Source organism: Lutra lutra, chromosome 14 (assembly GCF_902655055.1).
Source record: "Lutra lutra chromosome 14, mLutLut1.2, whole genome shotgun sequence".
NCBI classification, from domain to species: Eukaryota; Metazoa; Chordata; class Mammalia; order Carnivora; family Mustelidae; genus Lutra; species Lutra lutra.
This window is the reverse complement of record NC_062291.1, coordinates 45389839-45414803: the sequence shown is the minus strand read 5'-3', so window position 1 is coordinate 45414803 and position 24965 is coordinate 45389839. Positions and strand designations below refer to the sequence as shown.

The following is a 24965-nucleotide window of genomic DNA, read 5'->3' as shown; positions in this document are numbered from 1 at the left end:
CCAAGGTGGAAGAACCAGAATTTCAGCCTGGCTTGTCTTGCTGCAGACACTGCCTTTGCTAGAATGTACCATATATTTCGAGAGACAAAACCAATACATCTAAAACAGTTAGAGATACAAAATCAACATTATAGTTACACGCTAGTTGGCAGTGCCATTTCAAAAGGGAAGTAGTCTTATTGTTTTTCTTCGGATTATAAAAACAATGCTTCCTCTCTGTAAAACATTTCAAACATTACGGGAGAGTCTAGTGCAAGAGATGAACATTCCCACAGTCCCATTGCCCTACCTAAGGGCAGCAGAAGCTACTTAAACCAACCTTTTTGTCTTGGGCGTGCTTTTGTACCATCGCACAAAAAGAAATAAGCATTGAAAAGGTGTATCACACTACATATAATGTTAGGAAATCTGTTTTTCCCCACACGCTAAAAAGCTATCCAAAGGCAAAACTGCACTTCTGTTCTTCCTAAACTCTTATAAAGATACATTCAGTTCTTCTAGATTGGTGGGTAGTTTCTTGGCTGCTTGATACCTACTTAGCTTCACCTAGTTCGAGAATGATAACACAAGTGCACTAACATCAGTCATAGTATCCTATCGCCATCCTTGCTTTATTTTTTTTATTTTTTTTTCAGTGTTCCAAAATTCATTGCCTATGCACCACTCCCAGTGTTCCATGCAATTCGTGCCCTCCATAATACCCACCATCAGGCTCGCCTAACCCCCCCAAAACTCTCAGTTTGTTTCTTATGGTTTGTCTCCCCTTCCCATCCGTCCTTGCTTTAAAAGTCATCATCCTTGCTGGCAGGTCATAGGGGATGCCCTTGGGACATGAGCGCCGTAATGCCATGACTTTGGCTCTCCAGCACGTGGCTTCATCCCTTTCCAAATCACTGGCAATGTGTGTATGTCCTGCACGTGTACATGTATTTGTATAAAACAAGTCGGTCAGGTCTATTTGGGTGCGATTATGTGCAGTAAACTCACTCACTGGAGACTTACACTATTCGATCAGCTCTGACAAATGCATGCAGTGACGTAATCACCACAACACTGAAAACATAGACTACTTATTTACCCCCGCATAGTCCTTCTTCCCCTTTGTGTTCAACTCCTTCCTCCCATTCCTGGCCCTAGGCAATGGCCGATCTATTTTCAGGACCAATAATATTGCCTTTTCAAGAAAGTCATGGAGATGGGATCATGGTGGCTGACTTCATTCACTTAGTGTGATGTGTGTCCATGCTGTTGCATGGGTCAGTAGCTTGTTGCTTTTTACTGCTGAGCAGTAGTCATGTGTGGCATAAATATGCCACATTTTGTCTCTCCAGTTGCTGATCACCATGATCCATGTTTGGAGTGTTTCCATTTGGAGGGGCATAAAAAATAAAGCCTCTAGGACACCCACTTACTGACCTTGGTTTGGACATACTTTATATTTCCCCTAGGGAAGTAACTAGGAGTGGAACTGCTGAGTGGTAGAGTGTGTATTTAACTTGAGAGGAAATTGACAAACTGTCTTCTAGTGTGACTGCACCTTTTGCATTCCAGATCTTTACCGGCACTTGGTAAGGTCAGTCTTTGATTAGCCACTCTAGTGAGGTTTAGTCGTATGTCTTGTGGTCTTATTTTGAATTTCTCTGATGACTTATGATGTTGAACTTATATAGTTTCCTGTTCATATTATCCTTTCACATGTTTCTTGGAAAAATAAATCCTTTCTCTATTTTTAAAAATTACAATTTCTTCTTATAATTGAGTTATAAGATTTATTCAGGTATAGGGACGCCTGGGTGGCTCTGTGGGTTAAGCCTCTGCCTTCGGCTCAGGTCATGATCTCAGGGTCCTGGGATCAAGCCCCACATCGGGCTCTCTGTTCAGCAGGAAGCCTGCTTCTCCCTCTCTCTCTGCCTACTTGTGATCTCTCTCTCTGTCAAATAAGTAAATAAAATCTTTGAAAAAAAAAAAGATTTATTCAGGTATAGCAGATATAAGTCCTATAATAGATACACCTATATCTCATATTGTCCTATAACTTTTGGTTGCTTTGTTCCTCTGTTCTGTTTTGGTTTCTCCCATTTCACCCCCTTGGAGATTTGGAGGAAAGAGCTGATGAGTGGGTATGGCCTCCCTTGCATCTGGGCCCCCAGGGAAACTCACTATCACTTGGCCTTTAAAAATCTGGTAAAATTTTGGTCTTTTTTTCTTGTTATCCACTGTTATAACTATGACTTCTTTTCTTCCATGCTCTATCGAGGATGGAACATTTCTTGTGTCCTGTCTGTCCTTGGAGAGGCTTCTCATCTTTTGAAATTCATCAGTTTACCAGATAGTGTGTGACCACAGCTGTCTTAGAGGCTAGATTTTTTAAAATACAGTTTTGGCAATTATCTGACTTTTTGTTTGTTTGTTACAGTGAAAGAAACATTGTCTTGCTGCTTTCTGTATCTTAGGCAGAGTGGAATTGCCTCTACCCTTACTGTTAATGTGACAGAAAGACTCCATAGCTGGCACCATTGGAGTCAGTCAGTCCTTCTGTCCCTTTGTGGGCCCAGCAAGTCCTCTGTGTCTGTACTTTCAGAAAGTGGAGGCTAGCATTGGGGCATGTTCATGGTCTCCATCATGAATGACCTGGTTGCCAACGTCAATAGCACTTCTACATGTTTTTCTGGTCCTCCTCGCCAGCACCATTGGGGGAGTATCTTTCTCCTCTCCTTGCTAAAGGTTTTTCATGAAGTCCCCATTTGTGATAGCTCTCTGGCCATAAGAAACCTTCATTTTCTCCTGGCTCTGCTCTCTGGACATTTAACAGGAGTTCTGCTGGGGCTTATTTTAAGGGAGTACAGCTTTCACCAAATGTACAATTCCTGCGCACATAGTCCTGGGCTGAGACTTTCAGCTCTCCCCTATGAGTCCCCCATTCCCATGAGGGCCTCCTCTTATCTTGTTATAACATGTCTGGAGCTTCAGGAATGGTCCAGTGGGTACCTCTGACCTGATGGTCATCTTCTGTGGATCATACTCTCCCAAGGCCCATACCTTAGTGGCCCTGATACACTGGAATTCCCAAAATGAACTTTTAAATTAGACCTTACTTTAGCAATCCTGGCTATAAATAATATTCTATATTCAGATTCTTACATTCTGTTTCCAAGATGCTTTTATGTGTCTAAACATGTTGTCCCTGCATTTAGCCAAACCTTAAAATGTGCAATTGATTATCTGAAACCAGTGCTGGCTGAATGCCCCAATGCAGGCTGGTTCAAGATGTGGGTGCCCCCTTGGCTCCAAACCCAGCCAGGAATGTGATCCTTTGAAACATACCCTGAACCCATCTATTCTATAGAAATGGACAATGGAACAAAAGCTAATAGAGGGATTATTGTTTTAGAAAAGTCCATGCACTAGCATGATGATAAACCCACTGTGGCTTTCACTACTGAAGCCCATATCCCAGCCAAGTCTTGTGTGCTCAGCTGAATGTGGTCACTGGTCAGTGAGGGTATGGCTCAAATTGGACTCTAGCAAAGGCTGTGAGGTATGATAGACATGGTCATCAAAACTTCACTTCCTGTCTTCAGTGCTCTCTTGAGGTAAGCTCATTACTGAAGCGGTTGGTCACTTAGTTGTGAAATGTGACTATAGGTTAATGATCTTTTGTCTTGCTGGATATAGTTAAATATGATATTTGGGGTTAAGCAAACTTACCTTCTTTCTTTCCCTCACTCCCTCCCCAGGAATTGGTGAGGCTTTATGGATGAAAATTGTCATATTCTGTCTCTGGGCTGTAAAGCAGTTGGATTGCCTCTCCTCTCCTTCCCCCTTCCCATGAAAAGAGATGATAGTTTAAGAGACCTCTGTCACTAGATTATAGACCACAAAGCCCATTCTGCCAAAGGAGGCCTATCCCACTAATGGTTAATGGCCCTGTATTTATTAAAGACAGGGCCACAGAGTCCCAAATCCCCACATCTCACAACTCAAACGCTAACATGAAGAACATCCTGATTGACTCGGGAAATGTATTTCCCCGAGACCAGTGGTTTATGAAATTTATTCTTCAATTGGCTGATCCCTTGAACAGTTGTTTGTCATAATCAGATTTTGAAACCATAGATCTCCTTTCTAGGGATGATTGTGCTGTAACCTCTGGCTCCATCCAGGCTTCTGGTCTGGGTTGATCAGACCTCCTGGATGAATGAGAACCAGAGCTGTCTTATCAAATTGTGGCAGTTCTCGTTTTGTTTAACCGTGCTGGAAATTAGTTTTTCAGGCACTGAGTTTGACAGGTCAGCTGTCAAAAGTGGGTGTCTGTGGTCATAAAATTCATTGATCCCATAAACAACATTCTATCTACAAATACAAGAAGTCAGAACTGACGCCCTTATGTACAATTTGAAATGGTCTGCAGCTGTATGACTGAGTGTCAGGACTCGTATGGGGGAAAGGTTTTCCTGGCTTCCCATTTATCAAGCCCATCAGCCTCATTTGGCCTTCATTGACTGAAACTCTTTCCTTGGTGTTCTGAACCAGGAGAACCAGGCACCCTCAGGAGGGAAGGCAAATACAGTCTCTCCTAATCTGGGTTGGCTGCAAGTTTGGGAATCCATTTAAAGGCTTTATTTTATTTAAAAAAAAAAAAGAAGAAGAAGAAAGAAAGAAAGAAAGAACAGAAACGTCCACTGGAGTCCATTAGATTGTGCTTTTTCTGTGTTCTGGTCTTATGTATCAAGTGTTCAGGGGGATGGTCTCACTCAGAAATGAAGGATTACTACTCTGGTCTTAAGATTTGGGCAAGAACACAAGGCTTTGTGGAAATGGGGGGATTCACTCAGCCTGCGGTGCTCGGCTTGAGGCTGATGTGAGGGAATAATAAACTTCCCTGCCCAACTCAAGGATCCTGCTTCCTGGAACATGGTTGCACTTTGATGTGTTTGAAGGCAGAATTTTGGTTTCACTTTGAAGTATTTTTTCTTTCTCTGTCAGAGTACAGGATGCCCTGAAGGCCAGGGAGAGAAAGGTCTGTATTAAAAAACAAAAACACACAAAAATAAAAACCTTTAAGTCCTCAGTACTTTCAGACCAAAAAAAAAGAGGTAATTACAGGCTTGGAGGAATTTTTTTTTCCCCCTCTCATGTACCTGCACTTTGATTTAAATGGTTATTGCCTTAGGATTACTGTCCTTCTTTATTAGTGGAGAAAGATTGTCCTGTCTTCATGGAGCTGGACCTCAGCAGTGGCCACTTCCCTGTCTCCAAACCCAACAGGTGTATTGGGCCCCATATCATCCTGGAGACATCATAGAATGGGAGACGCCATGCTAGATGAACCTGTAATTGGCTTTTCTAGGAGACGGGGATGCTGTGGCCACAACTCTTGGCAGCCAGAGGACTGAATCTTTGGGGTTCTTACTCTCAGACTGGTCATGACACATGAACAGATTATTTAACTCTGATCACTCCCCTCTATTCAGTCCTTAGTCTTACAAAGCATGTGACAGGATTTTGTCACCCCTGCTAGTTATTTTGATCAAAAGCTTATTTTCCTTTCTGTGACAGTAGTGGAAAAACCTGTTGAAAACACAGAACAGTATCAAGAAGTTGCAATGATTATTCATAATTCCACCACCTGGCTATATTCACATATTACATTTTAACAAATCTCCTCCCATGTTTACCACCACCCTTTTAAAAAACCCTAATTAGGCTTTTATTGCACACATGGGTTTATATCCTGATTCTTTAATCTGTGGTTATTGCTTTTTTTTTTTTTAAGATTTTATTTATTTATCTGTCAGAGAGAGAGAGGGAGAGAGAGCGAGCACAGGCAGACAGAATGGCAGGCAGAGGCAGAGGGAGAAGCAGGCTCCCTGACAAGCAAGGAGCCCGATGTGGGACTCGATCCCAGGACGCTGGGATCATGACCTGAGCCGAAGGCAGCTGCTTAACCAACTGAGCCACCCAGGCGTCCCTGTGGTTATTGCTTTATAGCAGATTATTTCAAAGTGATTTTTTCTTTTGAATAGCCCCCTAATTGTTCGGTAGGCAGGGAAGTATTCTTATTTTACTTTTTAGATAAGTAAATGGAATCTCAGTGGAGTCAAGTTTATTCAGAATTTTAAGCACCACGGTCAACCATGCTTTCTGAGGTCACCCAGGTAAGTGATGGAAACACAACTAGAATACAGGTCGGTCGACTACAAAACTTATGCTATTTTCATACCTTCAAGTTCTTCTCTTCTTCCCCAGATCTTTACCAGGTATAGTAAGTTGATCTTCAAGAGGAGAACATGGCATTCAAAGCAAGGTTGGAAACCCTGAGCTGGGAATAATCAAGGCAAGGTCTAGTACAAGAGCCTGAAGTTCTAGACAGTTTATGAAGGGTTTTGATCTCAGGGGACAAGGTGACAAACCCAAGTAGCACACACAGCAGAGTCACAGACTAAGGTCCAGCATGGAAGAGAGTGGAGGTTATTTCTACCTCAGCTCTGTGTAAATGGTGGCCATGGGACTAGTAAACACTGCGTTAGCTGTGAGGAATGCGTCATGCCAATGTACCATCTTAAATGAACAAAACTGGGGGTAGACTATATGGGCAAATTCTGCACAACCTCTACAACTCTTCTGTAAATCTAAAACTATTCTAAATTGAAAGCTTATTTAAACAAAACATGAATAAGAGTGTACCAGACCCAACCAAAGAGGGATGGTATTACAGGCTGGAGGGAACTGGAGAAAGCGTGCCGTGTGAGGTGTGTGAGGAAGGTGAGGGATTTGGTCGGGTTGGAGTGGACTGGGCCTATGTAAACTTAAGTGAGGCTGATCATCAGGTTTGGATCTCTATAAGGAAGACCTTTCTTTTAGGCCAAGCTTCAGAGTGTTAAGATTTATTCTGCAGGAAATGGGAAGTCATTCAAAAATGTTCATTAACACCTTCTTGTTTGAGTTTATTTATTATAAAGGTACAAGTCAGCACAATGGAAAGGCTGTAAGAGAGAGGTTGGGAGTAATGAGATCAATGGGGAGGCTGTTGCAATCCTCCAGGTCAGGGGGGCTGCTGCCTTGAGCCAGGCAATGAGCTAGAAGAAGAGGGTTGTGTGGGCAGGTGTTGAGAGACAGAGCCCGTGTCACAGCTGAGCTTAAAATTCTACAGGGTCAGGGCTTCATCCCAACTGGTTTTTCCTGCCTCCATTCTCCATTGCCAAGACTGACTACATCACAGTCAGTGACAGACAGTGGGTAAAGTTTGGTCAGGGCCAAGCTGAGCCCCATCCCGGGTCTTACTAAGGCCAGTGCTGGCACAGAGCAGAGACGTCCCTTTGCCTGAGCCACAGAGGTTTAAAGCAGCACATGTTAGGAATTCAAGCCACACTACAGGCAGAATATCTGGTACCTGAAACAGTGTGTCATCATGAGGACAAGATCACCTTCATTTTGACTTTGTCAATCATCGGGATGGTTCAGGGACCTTCTCAACACCACCCCACCAGGGGGGGTCTGGTGGATTACCCATCAGGGTTAAGCAGTTCCAATGCCTGGGCTAACCAATTAAGGGGATAAGATGTGAGCAGCCCAAACACACAACATGAGTCCCTTGGTCCATGTCACAGGGTCCAAAAAATGCAAGGAATCAACACCTTTTGTCTGGATTTGTCTCTTCCCTTTGACCAGCATTTTAATCTGATGCAGGACTTGATCCTGGGTCCCAGTGCTGTTTCCGAGACCCAGAGGGGAAAGAGCCATGAGCTTTCTTTCTCACTACGCCAGTTCCCAGAGTGTGGCATCTTTGATGTCCTTGAACAGGACTTTGGGCAGATTTTAACTTTGCCCTTTCCTGCAGTGCCCCTCCAATTAATTGGTGGTGGCTGTGAGGAGCTCCTCAGAGCACACAGCCGTGCTCTTAACTAAATGATTCATTCATCACTGCCAGGCATCCTATTACTTAGGATGGAGTGGGTCTTAGTTGGTATTGTGTCCAAAGTGATAGCCGGAGTTTCTAGATTCCTTTAAAACTGCTTCTACAACCATGTACCTCATTCTGATAGTCCTGCTTTAGGCCTCAGGGTTCAAGTATCCTCCAGGTAGTCAAAGCTCAGAGCCTAGAGCTTGCTGCAGATGTCAAGGCTTAGGGACATGCTGAGAGAGCCATCGTGTCCTTAAGTAGCACTACTGGTGGCTTCTTTAGGGCACCTGGTGACATTTCTCCAACAGAGGGATAGTTCTTCTGCTCAGCCTAAGCAGGGCAATTGTGGGTTTTCTCCAATGAAAAGTAGATGCTGCCCACCGTGGTCTGCTTCAGTGGTGGTCCTGGATTAGCAGCAGCAGCCTCACCTGGGAGCTTGTTAGACAGAAATAATCACAGGCCCCAGAATCAGAGAGTATGTATAAAATCCCTGGATAATTTGTGTGCATATTACAGTTTGAGGATCCCCTGCTTTAATCTATAGCAGAGGTTTACAGTCCTGGCTGTGCATTAGAATCACCTGGGGAGCTGAAATATTCCTATCTAGCCCACTACAGACCAATTAAATTCAAACCTCTGGGGGCAAGGCCCCACCTCCAATATGCTTTAAAAGCCTTCTTACGAGAATCTAATATATAGTAACCTAGAAGAACAGGGTTTCTCAATGAGGACCGCTGGGGAAGCATTACGATTCTCCATGCCTAAGTGCTGAGATCCTGATTAAGTTGAGATGGGGGCTCATATCTGCATTTTTTTTTTCTTTTTCCATTTCACCAATTAGGGATTGAGAATCATTGATCAGATAAGAAGTTCACTGTTGTTCCCCCTGGGCCCTGCAGAGATGCTGTGAGGGGAAGCAGTCTGGAGAATATGTGTGTCTCCTATTGTTCCTGAGCCAGCAGACTGGCTCCATAACCAGCTTGGGGGGCCCTCTCAGAGATGCATCAGGCTCTGGGAGAGGCTCTCCAGGCCTGGGAGCATATGGCATAGCACACGTAGTCTTGGCCTTACCTGCATATCAAGGAAAAATTATCAAATTTGCCCTACAGTGAAGACAGGCAGGGAGCTCTTAACCCCACTTGCAGCAGGCATCAGGGTGCAAGACAAGCCACAAAAAGGGGTCTTTGTTGCCTGCTTCCCTGCTGAGTCCCATCCTGTCCTGGTGGCAGCAATGGGTGAACCCAAGGGGCCATCTGGCCTGGGCAAGTCAAAGGAGTAATTACAGAAAGAAGACACTTTGTGGGAGACACAGTGACGTGACCTCAGTGGGTGGACAGAATAAAATTAGAAATATTCATTCTAGAAACAAGTTCTTACCAATTGGTTTTATTTTAAAGATGTGGCAAGTCCTCAAGTTCTAGACAGGCTAATGGAGCAAGTGGAACTTTCTGCCACACCTTTATTCTTTTGAAGGTTTTAAGGGACTGGTGTCCTCCTAGCTGCCTGATTCAGGATCCCAGTTTGAGAAGCGAGTTCCTGAGATGCATACAGGTGCCCGCTCTGTCCCTCACACTCCCTTTTTCCTCCACAGCTGGCGACGTGGGACTCAGAGAAGGGCCTGAATGGCAGCCTGCAGGAGAGGCCCATGGGCAGCCGCCTCCAAGGACTGACTCTCAAAGTGGTGACTGTCTTGGTAGGATCATGGGCGTATTGGGGAGTTTACCATTCAGGCTTTTGAGCCAGAGGCTTCTCTCTGTTTGTCTTAATGCTGGGTTTGGAGAAAAGGGGATCTTGAGTCATGGCTCGAGTGTTCATAAGGCCTTTATGGCAAATAATTTTGCAAATAATGAAGGAAGAGTAATGTTGGAGATTCTGCCCCAGCGCCTTCCACCAGAGGTGACCAGGTTGCTCTAGAGGAGGATTACTGATCTGGAACCATGGTTAAGCTTCCAAGCAGGCACAGCTCTATACCTTCCTGGATATAACCAGTATCTTGACCTACTGCTGGTCCTTAGGAGAGCTTTGCTCATAGCCAGTGTCCCCAGACAGTTGCTTGGCAGAACACACCCCTCTGGTTCCCCTGATGGCCCCATGTGACACAAACTTCATAACAAAGACCCTTTGTTGCCATTTGTCTGCATGGTTGTCCTGGCATTATGGATTTTTACATCTTTAAGAGACCTTAGAATCATCTTCCTATCAATTTCTTCCTTCACCTTTCCAGGGCCCTAGGAGACATTTTTGATTTGCCTCTTATTAACTGGTCAGACCTGGCCCAAATGTCCCCTCAGTCACATCAGGCATTGTCATCTCCTTGGCTCTAGAACCCTTTGGCCACAGTGTTCCTGCATTCCCTGTGTGCACATCACAGATTAAGCATTATACCATAGCCCCCCAGGCCCCCAGTTAAACTGAGATCTAGTCTCTGGGGCTGTTTGCCAAAAACCCCCTTCTTGTTCAGTTTTATAGGATTGTGGTGGGGAAGGCTGAGGTGTTTTCCAGAGAACCACATGCCCTACAGGAGTGTACAGGACACAGCACAAAATGTGTGAATGTGGCTTTGGGCTTGGGAACTGCGAGGTTTAATTCTGTCCTGTCCTTTGACATATGGTGTGACCTTCTCCCATGAATCAGAATCCATTTTCTAGTACAATCTGATAGATGTAATACCGTCTTCTCTCAATCTAATGTTATAGAGCTTTTACTGTCGTTCTTTATCCTGGGAGAAGTAACCACATTTCTTATGTGGGTCCTGAAGAATTATGGTATTTCCTAAGGACAGAGTCCTGAATGTCACAAATAAAGGAATGAAAACAAATCATGTCATTCTGGCTATAGGGTTCTGAGCAGAGGCTGGGATAGCATCATACAGAATAGGTAAATCTCCATTCCTCCATCAATATGTTGATTGGAGGGATCTTCCTATCTGCTGTGCTCTGAGTGTCCGTAAACTGCTTTAAAAAAAGGGCAGAGATGTTCAGACTTCAGGAGAAAATTGGGTAAATACATGCCCATGCTCTCAAACATTCTAGAGCTATGATTCATCACATTAGTCGCTCCAACAATCCCCTGGAAACATGTGTGTTAATAACCTGTTATTTAATTGAAGAACATCCATTCTGTTGTCCTCAGGAAGAGCCTTTCGTGATGGTGGCTGAGAACATCCTTGGACAGCCCAAGCGCTACAAAGGGTTCTCTATAGATGTCCTGGATGCACTGGCCAAGGCTCTGGGCTTCAAATATGAGATTTACCAGGCCCCCGATGGCAGGTATGGTCACCAGCTCCATAACACCTCCTGGAACGGGATGATCGGGGAGCTCATCAGCAAGGTAGGTCCCAAAAGCAGGGTCATGGGGAAGGGAACCCTAGTCTGCTTCTGGGGAGATATCTAAATTTGGCCCATTAGGCAGTTAGGACCTTGGAACTAGCTAAGGAGATCACAGGTTACCACTCTTCACTCATCAGAGCTCTCTTTTCTTCAACCCACCTCTCGCCATTGTACCCATTCCTATTCTTTAATTTTGTCATTCCCTGGCACTCTGTTTTCCTTCTGTGCCCACTGCTGCCATTCCTTTCAAGCCTGTCCACTGAGCCTGCTCTGTCATACATCCTTCCTCCAACCCTCCCCCACGTTTAGGCTGAAACAGGAACTTGGTTCTCACAGGAGGAATGAGTGAGGGCTTATTCTTTTCTTCGTCATGGCCCACAGCAGGGGTGTGTATACACAAGTTCATATGTATGTGTGAGTGTGTGCATGTGTCTGCATTGTTGTGATACATTTCCCAGCTCCTTAGATTAATTTCAGATAATGACACTTCCTCTCTCCTTATAACCTGGGTCCTCATTGAGACTCATGCTCATGGTATGAGGCCAGTTCACTGTGTCCCTATCCCACCCCGACATCCCATGACCTCTGGGTTATTTCCTGGTAGTCATTTATGATGGTGGCATCTGTTCAAATTCTCCCTCTCTAGTGTTGCTGCTACCAACTTTGACATTGCAGACATCCCTGGGGCCAACTGTGGGCTCCCAGTGTTTTGACTGCCTCGCCATCCATGATCTTGGTTTGTGCTCCATGTCAGTGCCTGACCCCATGCATTTTGTCAGCATCTTATGCTTTACCATCACTGTCCCACTCCATGACTATGACCTGTTGTCATGAGTCTTTTGAACCTTTGCTCCTAGAACACAGGTCCTTTGCTTTATAAACCCGTAAAGCAGACACAATCTCTCCAGTTCCTCCTAAGCTTTAAAAAAAAATTTCCTGCAGTACTAATTTATATAAAAAATTCACCCATTTTGGAATATACAATTCAGTGACTTTTAGGAAATCTACTGAGTTATGCAACCACCATCATCATCTAGTTTTAGAATAAGTCCATCAACCCAGTGAGATCCCTCACACTTATTTACAGTCAAATCCCATTCCAACTCCAGCCCTAGGCAACCATTGATATATTTCCTATCTCCATAGATTTGCTTTTGTGAACATTTAATGTAGATGGAGTCCTACAATATGTGGTCTTTTGTGTCTGGCCCTTTCCACTTGGCACATGTATTTGAGGTTCATCTTTCTTTAAGATTTCTGTGACCTTGGGATACTGCATCCTTTCCTGCCTGGTGTGCCCTCGGTGTTCAACCAGATAATCCTGTTCCCTTCATCTTTTGTGATTCTCTTTGTTCTTAGTTTCTTATTGTACTGAAACTCTGACTTGATTATATTATCTACCCTCTGACTTTGACTTCCAAGTTGCTACATACAATTAGAGAAGAAAATCACAAATATGAATAGTGCGTGGGCTCCAAACTCAGGTAGGCCTTCAGGACAGCCGAGTTCCTTTACTTGTTGGACCCCTTGGCTGTATCCCTTAGAGACTGTTTCAAAGTTTGTCTTTCTCTTCAAGCAACCCAAAAGTCTTCTCTCCTAAATTAAGACAAAGTGCTCCTGTATTAGGCAAAGAAATGAAGATTTGTGGGCTTGAAATAACTACTTCAACTACCTGTAAAATTCACATCTGCAGACACCTGCTCATACTCCAGGTTCAGAAGTGGGAGTGTTTTTCCCTGTGTTACAGGTCACCCCTCTTCCTGTGTTGTAAGTCAATCCCTTTGTCCTTCTTCTGGACCTGGCTTCATAAATTACTTTCCCTTCTTCCTATGTTGTAAAGCTATCTTGTTCCACTAGATCTCTTCTTAGTCCTTACATATGCTCTGAATGACCCAAATCTTTAAAAAGAAATCCCCGGATCTTGAGTTTTTGAAAAGAGAGGCAACCAGAGATACAAATGTGACAATTCTACAGGAGAGCTTCACCATCATTACCTCCAGCATTTTTTCTTTATACTCTAGATATGTTGTTGTTGGATTTCACGTTTATTATCCTGTTTTATTTATTTAGTTTTTGGATTTCGTAGCTAACATCAATACATCTGCCCCTCTAGCCCACATATTAAATCTGATAAAAATTTTTTCTGATAAAATCTTTTTATGTATGTTTTCCCAATTTATTTTTTTTAAAGATTTTGTTTATTTGAGAGAGAGACACACACACGATGTGAGGGAGGGGGAGAGAGAATCTGAAGCAGACCCCTTGCTGAGCACAGAGGCTGACTTGGGGCTCTATCCCATGACTGCAAGATCATGATCTGAGCTAAAACCAAGAGTCAGCTGCTTAACCAACTGAGCCACCCAGGTGCCCCTAAAATAAACTTAGTTCTGATGGTATCTCCTACTTAGAAGTCTAAGAGTCAAGATCAGGATAATCATTGCATATTTTGGTTCTCTTGTGGTTGAACGGGGGGAATGCTGGCCTATTATTGCCCACCATTATCCATCTAGTCCTAATTATCCTAACCTCCACCAGTCTTGGCCGCTTTAATCTCACAGTCTAGTTCCATCTTAATGGAGTCTTTGTCTATTTTTGAAATTAAGCCCATCTTGGAAAGCAAAAGTCTTGCAAGGTACTTTTGGGGTCAAAGTAAGGCATGCCCATAGAGTCCCCTCCCAATATGGCTTCACTATATGAAGAATCAACCCGAATGTTTGAGAGGCCATGAATTAAGGGCCATGGAAGGTCAAGAAAAGTAGATAACCCTTTTATCTTGGAGGATATTACTCTCTGGCATAGAGTTTACATATAAAATAACCAGGGACTGTGACATTAATGAGATTTCAAGTAGTTATACAACTCACCATAAAACTTCCAAAGCATCTCAGGAAAGGGAGACATCCATGTGGACTAAAGAGAGTTTGGAGAGGCTTGATGGCAGTATAGAAAGATGCAGATAAGCCTAAAAGAAGAGAGAAGAGACTTCTTGGTTGGGGCCAGGGATGGGGAAGAGGGAAATACTGGCAAAAGAAAGAAGAAAGTGAAAGTTTGTGAGGATAACAAGAAAATAAAGGAAAACTACAATTCAAACAGACAATGTTGAATTTTTTTTTTTTTTTTTACAGTATTCAAGGTCAGTCGCAGGGTGTCACCTCTTGAATCCATTTCCTCTGGACAGAACAACCCAAAGGGTAGAGGGCAGCCCTTGCCCCAGGGTGGGCCCCAGCAGGAAGCTGAGGACTGCTGTCTGATGAGTTGGTTTTGCCTTTCAGAGGGCAGACCTGGCCATCTCCGCCATCACGATCACCCCGGAGAGGGAGAGCGTTGTGGACTTCAGCAAGCGGTACATGGACTATTCGGTGGGGATCCTAATCAAGAAGCCAGAGGAGAAAATAAGCATCTTCTCTCTTTTTGCTCCGTTTGATTTTGCCGTGTGGGCCTGCATCGCGGCCGCCATCCCTGTGGTGGGCGTGCTGATATTTGTGTTGAACCGGATCCAGGCCGTGAGGGCTCAGAGTGTCACCCAGCCCCGACCGTCTGCTTCGGCCACCTTGCACAGTGCCATCTGGATCGTCTACGGAGCCTTCGTACAGCAAGGTACGTTCCTGGTTTCCTGATGTTGCGGTCACATCTTCCCAGGGGCCTGGAGGAACGTGCCCATTGGCAGAGTTCTTAGATGCGTTTTGGCAAAGTCATTTTAAATGCAATTTTATTTAATCTCTGGGACAGTACTAATATCAGTCTGTACCCGATTTCTCTGAGTAATATCAGATAGAAATTAAATGAAGTGACAAGGAACTCAACTTCAAAGCCTGTTTCTCCACTTTAGATAAAATTAACTTTGGAGTTCTGCTTTGTACTTTTCTCCCCTCCCACATTAGGTTGATTGTTATGCACATGGGGTTGTCAGATGAAACTGAATCTTGCTTAAATTTGAAATCTTAATAGAAAAAAAAAAAGTCACAATTGTTTTGCAATCATCTAAGCAGTCCTCCATCCATTCTTGAGATACAAAGTCTCTTTTCTCTGTGAAGTCTGGAGAGCACTTGGTAAGTTAGAGGATCTTGCAGTTTTGACCCAAGCAACAAATTGCAAAGTTCCTAACGTGAGTGTTGGCCTTGTTTGCACCATGGCAAAACATGTATTGCCTGTTTGCAAGGTTATATAAGAAGAGTCAGTGAAATGCTTTCTTCTGCTACCACCTAAGGGACCGAGGAGAAATAATTGGCCTCTATGGGGCAGCTACTGACTGCAAGTCACAGGCAATGGTTTCTGAAAATCCTAGGAAAAAAGTCATCCAGTGAGGGCTGAATATTAATAAAAGCGAGATCTCATTTTTGAGGTTTAAAAGAAAGCTAGGGAACCCTCCAGGTAGGAGGTAATTCTATATTTACAGAATTCCTGAGACTACTCTCTATGAACTTGAAACTGAAAAAGGATCTTACATCAGATTGCAGCCCTGGAAGTAGGCAACACAGGGAGATAGAATCTTCTAACTGGAAGATTTTTATATTCAGAACTCTACCCTTGGTATTTTGACAAGCATCACATCACTAAAAGGCCAATTCTGGATTTTTCGTATTTGGTGGTCTTCCATCCCTTTCAAAGACTGGTGGTCTTTGGAATCTTTGTATTTGGTGGTCTTCCATCCCTTTCAAAGACTGGTGGTCTTTGGAATCTTTGTATTTGGTGGTCTTCCATCCCTTTCAAAGACTGGTGGTCTTTGGAATCTTTCCCAGAATTGTCACAATCCCCGATAACTAGCCAGGAACTCACTTCCCTGCTCCCCACCCCAACTCCAGTGGTGTTTCCCTAAGCCAGGCGGCAGGGTGGAGGAGCTGGAGCATTTCTGGGGGGCGGGGCGGGAGGATGCAGGGGAGAGCAGAAGCCCAGGACCAATCCATTTTGCTGGCCTCCTGTAGGTGGCGAATCCTCAGTGAATTCCATGGCCATGCGCATCGTGATGGGGAGCTGGTGGCTCTTCACCCTCATTGTGTGTTCCTCCTACACGGCAAATCTTGCGGCATTCCTCACAGTGTCCAGGATGGACAACCCCATAAGGTAAGATCCATGCCTCCTTCCAGGTGTGGGACCATTCAGCTCCGAAAAGCTGTAAAGGCAGAATGCAGCCTAGTGTCATGGAGGCAGATGGACTTAGATCCCAGATTTGCAGTTTGATTATCATCCTCTTAAATGCATGAAGAGCACCACTCCTCTTGTAGTTTACTTCATACACAATTATATAAATGCATAAATGAATTAAATAATGCTTCTCTGAACATTTAAATGCTGCTTATAAGACTAAGAAATCAAAACATTAAAAATTAACAAATTAAATTTCCTCAGGCATTTAAATGTTGATTACAAACTTATTTAATCAAAATTTTCTAAACATTAAATTAAAATTAATTAAGACCACAAGTCTAAGGTATTTTGTCATATCTTCAAACACCTTAAAATTATTTTTAAAAACATGTCATTATCACAGTGATTAGAAAACTTATTTTACTTATATTCATAAAAGTATAAAATTACTGAAGCCAGGGAATAAAAACATTTCTTTGTTTTACCAAAGTGTTAAAAATATGGCATGAAAGATTTAGTTCAACATAGTGAAATAACTTGGGAATGCCTTTGTGTTTTGGAGCAGATTTCCACAAACTGTGTGAATTGCAAGAGAACTTGGGCAAAGTGAAGGGGTATTGGAAATGTGGTTACTAAAGTGACAAAAGGCACAGATATAGTCTACATTTCCTCGGGTACAATATTGGCTTCAATATCACCTCTCACTTGATTCCTGATTATAATGTTGTGTAATTTCTCCTTTATCATGCTCACTATCATTACATGGATGCTTTCTAGCTACTGCCCTAACTGGTCATTCATACTTAACCAGCTTCTATGGCTCCCAACAGCCTAGTTAAAAGAGTTCAGACTCTGGCCAGGATTCAATATTTAGTATGATGTTATCCAGTTTTATTTTTTAGTTGGCATTTTTATTGAGATAATTATAGATTCACATGCACTTGTAAGAAATGCAGTGAGATCTTATAATATCCTTTAACTGGTTTCTCCCAATGGTTACATTTTGCAAAACTATAGTATTTTATCACAACCAGGGTATCAGCATTAATACAGTTGACTGATTCTATTCAGATTTCTTCTCTTATACTTATTTTTTTGTGTGTGCGAGTGTGTGTGTGTGTGTGCTCATTGGATTCTACAGTCTTAACCCATGTGTAGGGATCGAGCCCTGCTCCAGGCTCATGTTCTGTGCAGAGTCTGCTTGTCCCTCTCCCTCTGCTCCTCCCCACTGCTCACTCATTCTCTCTCTCTCTCTGTATAATCAATAAGTAATAAATAACATCTTTAAAATGTCATTTTAAGTATGTTATATAGATGGAATTATAGCTCTTGGATTGCCGTTTTCATTTAGCATAATTCTCTGGAGGTTCATCCAGTTTGGTGTGTGTCTCAGTCATTCATTGCTTTTTTCTGCTTAGTAGTATCCCATGTACCACAGCTTGTTTAAATGTTCACACACTGAAAGACATCCAGGTTGTTTCCCTTTTATGCAATTATGAATAAAGCCACAATGAATATTTGTGTGTAGGTTTTGGTGTGAACACAAGTTTTCGTTTGTTTGTGATACATATCCAAGAGTGCAATTGCTGGGTCATGTGGTAATTGCATGTTTTATAAAAAAATATGCTTTCTAAGAAAACTATCAAACTGTATTCCAGACTGACTCTGCCATTTTGTATTACTGCTAGTGATGTGGGAATGATCCAGTTTCTTTGCATCTTTGCCAGCATTTGCTTTAGCATCATTTATTGAAAAGCAATCCTTCCTTCATTGAGATGCTTTTGTAATTTGTCAGAAATCAGTTGGGTATATGTGGTCCATTTCTGAGTTTTCCATTCAGTTCCATTGATCTGTGTGTCTATCCCTTTATCAATACCACACTGTCTTGGTTACTATAGCTGCAGAGTAAACCTTAATATTGGGCAGAGTGCTTCCTCCCATTCTTTTTTCTTTTGTTCAGATTGTTTTAATTATTCTACGGCCTGCATCTTTCCACATAAATTTTAGAATAAGCTTGTCCATGTTTACAAAAAATAATTTTCCATCGTTTTGATAGGAATTACATTAATTATAGTTGAAAATGCATTAAACCAATAGATCATAACTTGCTGAGACTATCATGAATGGGTATTGGCTTTTTCAAGTGCTTTATTTTTTTGTAATGCTTGACGTGACCATATGATTTTTTCTCTTTATCCTACTAATATGATAAGACTACACTGATTGTTTTTCAAATGTTGTATACCTTGAATGAATCTCACCTGGTCATGACCTATGATTCTTTTTTTTAATTAATTAATTTTTATTTTCAGCATAATAGTATTCATTGTTTTTGTGTTTTTGTACCACACCCAGTGCTCCATGCAATCTGTGCCCTCTCCAATACCCACCACATGGTTCCCCCAACCTCTCACCTCTTGCCCCTTCAAAACCCTCAGATTGTTTTTCAGAGTCTATAGTCTCTCATGGTTCACCTCCCCTTCCAATTTCCCTCAACTCCTTTCTCCTCTCTAACTCTGTCCTCCATGCTATTTGTTATGCTCCACAAATAAGTGAAACCATATGATAATTGACCTATGATTCTTTTAATATATTTTAGATTCTGTTTGCTGATATTCTAGTTGAGGATTTTTGCATCTAAATTTATGAGAGGTATTCATTTGCACTTTTATTTATTGTGCTGTTTCTGTCTAGTTTTGGTTTCAGGGTAACTCTGGCTTCATAAAATGATTTAGGAAGTCTTTGCTCATTTTCTATTTTCTGGGAGAGATTATATAAAGTTGGTGTTAATTTATCTTCAAATGTTTGGTATAATTCTCCAGGGTAACCATCTAGGAGATTTCATATTCTTGGAGCTTTTAAATTAATAATTAAAATTTTCATAGCTATAGGGCAATTCATATTGTCTATTTCTTCTTCAAGTCTAGTTGGTTTATAGTGTTGTCATGTTTTCCATTAACTTGCTGATCTTCTGTTGTTGTTTATCAATTATTGAATGTGGGATATTAAAGTCTCCAGTCATTTTTTTCAGAACTGCCCATTTCTCCCTTCAATTTTATCAATTTTGATTCATATATTTTGGGACCCTATTGTTGGGTATATATATGTTTCTAATTGTGTTTTATATTCTTATCAAATGACCCTTTTATCATTGTATAATGTCCTTCTTTTGTCTCTTATAAAAACTTCCGTTAATGTTTACTTCAGCTAGTTAGTTCTCTTTTGGTTATTGTTTGCACAAAATATTTTTTTATTCTTTAATTTTCAATCTATTTGTCTTGGAATCTAAAGTGAGTCACTTCCATACAACATATAGTTCAATTATGTTTTTTAATTTGTTCTATCCACCTCTGTTTTAATTGGAGTGTTTAACCCATTTATATATAATGTAATTAGTGATAAGGAAGAACTCACTTCTGTTTGTTCTCTTTATGCTTTATACCTATTTTGTTCCTTGTTTCCCCCATTACTGCTTTTTTTAATATTAAGTAGATACATTCTGTATATAATTTAAATTCCCCTGTTGTTTCTTTTACTATATATGTTTTAAGTTATATTTTTAGTGGTTGCCCTAGGCATGCCAATTAACATCTTAATTTATAACAATCTTATTAGCCAACTTTATTTTAATAGTATTAAAAAATATTTCTCCTGTATCACTCTGTTCCACTCCACCTCTGCCCCCAGCAACTCCTTTTTGAAGCTGTCTGATCCCTTAATTTTTGGAAGTACTTAAAATTTTTTCTCCAATTTATTCAATGGATAATCTTCTATATTCAATTTTTAAATTGTTATTTTTTATTTTTTTTTACTTATTGAATAAGCTTCCTTATTGTTTTAAAACAACTTTAGCTATTAGAATGTATTATTAAAATACATGTTTATAGTTTTTAACTTTAATTTTTAAATTGTGATAAAATATGCATAACATAAATTTTATCATTTTAATATATTTAAGTGTAGAGTTTAATGTCATTAAGTACATTCACATTGTTCTGTAAACATTACCACTATCCATCTCTACAACACTTCATATTGCAAAACTGAAAGTCTATATAATACTCTCCATTCCCCACTTCCCCACTTCCCCAGACTCTGGAAACCACCATCCTTTTTTCTGTCTCTATAAGTTTGACTACTCTAGGTACTTTATATAAGTGAAATAATACAGTTTTTGTCCTTTAATGACTGGCTTATTTCACTTAGCATGTCTTAAAGTTTCATCCATGTTGTAGCATCTGTCAGAATTTTCTTCTTTTTAAAGCTAAATAACATTCCATTGTATGTATATACCACATTTTGTTTATACATTCATCTGTGGAGAGACACTTGTGTTGCTTCCATCCTTTGGCTATTTAATAATGCTGCTATAAACACGAGTGCAGATATATGTTCAAGTTCCTGCTTTCACTACTCTTGGGTAAATACTCAGAAGTGGAATTGCTGTATCATAAGGTAATTCTATGTTTAGTGTTTTATTAGGAACTACTTTATCATATTCTACAGCAGTTCCACCATTTCACATTCCCATCAACAACTCACAAGGATTCCAGTTCCTTCACATTCTCACCCAAACTTATTTTCTGTTTTGTTTTGTTTTTATAATAACTGTCCTAATGGGTATGAAGTGGTATCTCATCTTGGTTTTGATTGGCATGTCCCTAATAATTAGTGATGTTGAGCATCTTTTCGTGTGTTTATGGCCACTTGCATATCTTCTTGGAGAAATGTCTATTTAAGTCTATTGCCCATTTTTAGTGGGTTGTTTTTGTTACTGAGTTATTGTTTTTTATGTATATTCCAGATATTAATCTCTCATCAGATATTGATTTGTAAATATCTTCTCCCACTTTATGGGTAGGCTTTTAATTCTGTTGTAGTATCCTTGGGTACAGAGAAGTTTTTAATTTTGATGAAGTCCATATTATCTATTTTTTGTTGTCACCTTTGCCTTTATTGTTATATCTAAGAAATTATTGCCAGATCCAATGTCATAAAACCTTTCCCATATGTTTTCTTCTAGGAGTTTTATAGTTTTAGGTCTTACATTTAGGTCTTTGATCCATCTTGTTATTTTTGTACGTGGTGTAAGTTAAGGGTTCTGCTTCATTCTTTTGCCTGAGAATCCAGGATCATGACCTGAGCTGAAGGTAGATGCTTAACTGACTGAGCCACCCAGATGCCTGTTCTTTTGCATGAGGATACCCAGTTTTCCCAGCACCATTTGTTAAAAAGACTGCCCTCTCCTCACTGAATGGTTTTGACATCTTTGTTTGAAATCATTTGAACATATATGGGATAGTATTACTGAGCTTTTTATTCTATTCCATTGGTCTATGTGTCTGTCTTCATATCAGTACCACACAATTTTGAGTACTATAGCTTTGTAGTACATTTTGAATTCAGGAAATTTGAGATCACCAACTTTATACTTTTTCAAAAATTGTTTTGGCTATTTGGGGTTCCTTGAGGGGGAATTTTATTTTATTTTTAATTTTTATTTATTTTTTAAATTTCTTTTCAGTGTTCCAGAATTCATTGTTTATGCACCACACCCAGTAGGGGAAATTTTAGAATAGATTTTTCTATTTCTGCTTGAAACATAATTGGGATTTTGGTAGAGATTGCATTGAATTTGTAGATTGCTTTAGGTAGTATTGACATCTTAAGAATATGAAGTCTTTCAATCCATGATGAACATAGGAACATAAGATGTCTTTCCATTTATTTGTGTGTTTAATTTCCTTCAGAAACATTTTTTAGTTTTCAGTATACATGTCTTTGCCTTTTTAGTCAAGTTTATTCTTAGGTATTTTATTCTTTTTGATATTATTATAACTAGAATTGTTTTTGTATTTCCCTTCTGGATTGTTCATTATTATCATATAGGAATGCAACTGATCTTAGTGCATTTTTTTTTTTAATCCTACAACTTTGCTGATTTATTTGTTAGTTCTCATTGTTTTGTGTGTCCAGTTTTAAGGTTTCCTACATATCAGGTCATGATGTCTGACAGCAGATATACATCTACTTCTTTCTTTACAATTTGAAAATATTTTATTTCTTTTTCTTGCCTAATTGTCTATGACTTCCAGTACGATGTTGAATAGAAGTGGCAAAAGTGGACATTCTTGTCTTGTTCCTGACATTGGAGGAAAAGCCTTGAGTAAGATGTTAGCTTTGAGTTTCTCATATCTGGCCTTTATTATATCAACATAGTTTCCTTTTCTTCCTAGTCCATTGAGTTTTTATCATGAAAGGGTATTGCATTTTGTCAGATGCTTTTCCTGCCCTGAGATGATGATGTGGGTTTTTTCCCCCCTTCATTTGGGTAACATAGTATTTTATACTAACGGATCTTTGTATGTTGAGCCATTCTTGTGTTTCAAGAATGAATACTGGTTGGTCCTGGTGTGTAATTTTTAAAAAATATGCTGTTAGGGGTGCCTGGGTGGCTCAGTGGGTTAAGCCACTGCCTTCGGCTCAGGTCATGATCTCAGGGTCCTGGGATCGAGCCCTGTATCGGGCTCTCTGCTCAGCAGGGAGCCTGCTTCCTCCTCTCTCTCTGCCTGCCTCTCTGCCTGCTTGTGATCTCTGTCTGTCAAATAAATAAATAAAATCTTTAAAAAAAATATGCTGTTGAATTCAGTTTCCTAGTATTTTGTTGAAGATTGTTGCATCCACATTACTCAGGAATATTGGTCTGCAGTTTTCTTTTCCTGTAGTATATTTTTGGAGTTTTGGTGTCAGGGTAATGCTGGCCTCATAGAATGAGTTAAGAAGTGTTCTATCCTGGGGCGCCTGGGTGGCTCAGTGGGTTAAGCCGCTGCCTTCGGCTCAGGTCATGATCCCAGGTCCTGGGTTCAAGCCCCACATTGGGCTTTCTGCTCAGCAGGGAGCCTGCTTCCTCCTCTCTCTCTGCCTGCCTCTCTGCCTACTTGTGATTTCTCTCTGTCAAATAAATAAATAAAATCTTTAAAAAAAAAAAAAGAAGTGTTCTATCCTCTTAAATTTTGGGATATGAATTTGAGGAAGAATGCAATTCATCCTTCTTTAAATGTAGATTGTATGTTTCTAGGAATTCGTTCATTTCATTAAGGTTTCCAATATATTGGTAGACAATTGACAGGTAGTATAATATAAATATATTTAATCTTCTCTCATGTCTACTTATGCATTCTAAATTGTTTTCATGATGTTCAGCATTCTATTACCATTATTACTGTGACTCCCCACCACCCCCACAATTGGAAGTTAAGCATCCTCTTTTAACCTTTAGGCTTAAAAATACAGGCTTTAGGCTTAAAAATATAGGCATTGCTGTTTCTCTTTCAGAATCAAGCGTGAAGCCATATATTTTTATCTCTCCCTATGTAAGATGATACTGGAATATCTTTTTGTTCTCCCCTCCTTCCACCTACTGAATCATGTTTTGGTATTATAATCTGAGATTTTAGGCCCGGTTTACTATTGTTATTCCTTTCCTTCTCCTCCTTCTAATATTTGATGGTTTCTCTAATATATATATTTGGCATTTTCATTCTTCTGTTTTATCGCATCTACATTTATAGTCATTACTTGGATTGAAGTCTATGTTCCAGGGATTTCAGTGATTGTTGAAAGTCTCTCTATTCTGTGATTTAGCAATTGTTCATATTTTTATTTTGATGAATTTTTGTTCAGCTAGAGTAGTTATTTGAGCAATAGACCTAGCAGGAGTGGTATATTTTGTGAGAAAATATATCTGAGAATCTTTTTCTGTTGCATTTATTCATGAATTAAAACTGATCTGGATATAATATTCTTGTGTTATAACTTTCCCCCTTAATATTGTATAGAATTTGCTCTATTGAGTAAATTCTATAGAATTTGCCCCATTGTTCTTCCTGTATGTAACGCTACAGAGAAACATGAGAATACCTCATTCACCTCCTTCTTCTCCCCTCCTCTTTCCTTTCCTATCTTTTCTTCTCACTCTTTCCTCTGTTCTTTCCTTTTTTTCTCCATCTCCTTTTTCTCCCTCCTCTTCTCCTTTCTCCTTCCCTTTTGTCTTGTTCCTTCTCTTCTTTTCATGCCCTTCTTCTTGCTTTTTTCTTCCTCCCTCTATTTTAATCCTTCACCTCTTCCTTCTTCTCCACCTCCTCCTTCTCCATGTCACTTTCTTCTTCTTTTTTCCTTTTTCCTCCTCCTCTTCCTCCTCCATTCTTCATTCTCCCTCTCCTCTTCCCCACTGTTCCCCCTTCTTCCTTCCTTTTCATGTTTTCCTCCCACGATTTCCCACCTTTTCCTTATCTCCCTGCTCATCTTCTTCCTTCTCCCATTCTCTCTTCTTCTGATTCCTTTTCTTTTCTCTTCCCTCCTTTTTCTTTTCTTCCTCCTTTACTTCTCCTTTCTTATGCTTTCTTCTTTGTAATTAACCTTAATATCTTTGAATTTTAAAAATTTCCATCAATATTTAATGAGTTGGCCTACATCTCATTAATTATGATTAGAATCCTGAGTTCTTTTTACATGTAAAAATGACCTGATAACCTTAGCTCAATAATTTCGTCATCTATTAAATCTTTCCTTATCTATTACATCTTTTGCATTTGTCTTTGTCTTGTTTCCAGGAATGTTAACTTTTCTTTTTTTTTTTAACATTTTAT

The 24965-nt window shown here is 40.5% G+C and overlaps 1 protein-coding gene across 2 annotated transcripts in view; it reads left to right on the top strand.

The window, feature by feature from the left end:
* GRID1 (glutamate ionotropic receptor delta type subunit 1) overlaps positions 1–24965 on the top strand; it is a 694055-nt gene that overhangs the window by 567893 nt on the left and 101197 nt on the right. For both annotated transcript variants that reach the window (XM_047703440.1, XM_047703441.1), the window contains exons 9-12: positions 9495–9596; positions 11036–11233; positions 14505–14829; positions 16155–16293. In XM_047703440.1, coding sequence (XP_047559396.1) covers positions 9495–9596; positions 11036–11233; positions 14505–14829; positions 16155–16293 — 764 coding nt within the window. The remainder of the gene's footprint in view (positions 1–9494; positions 9597–11035; positions 11234–14504; positions 14830–16154; positions 16294–24965) is intronic.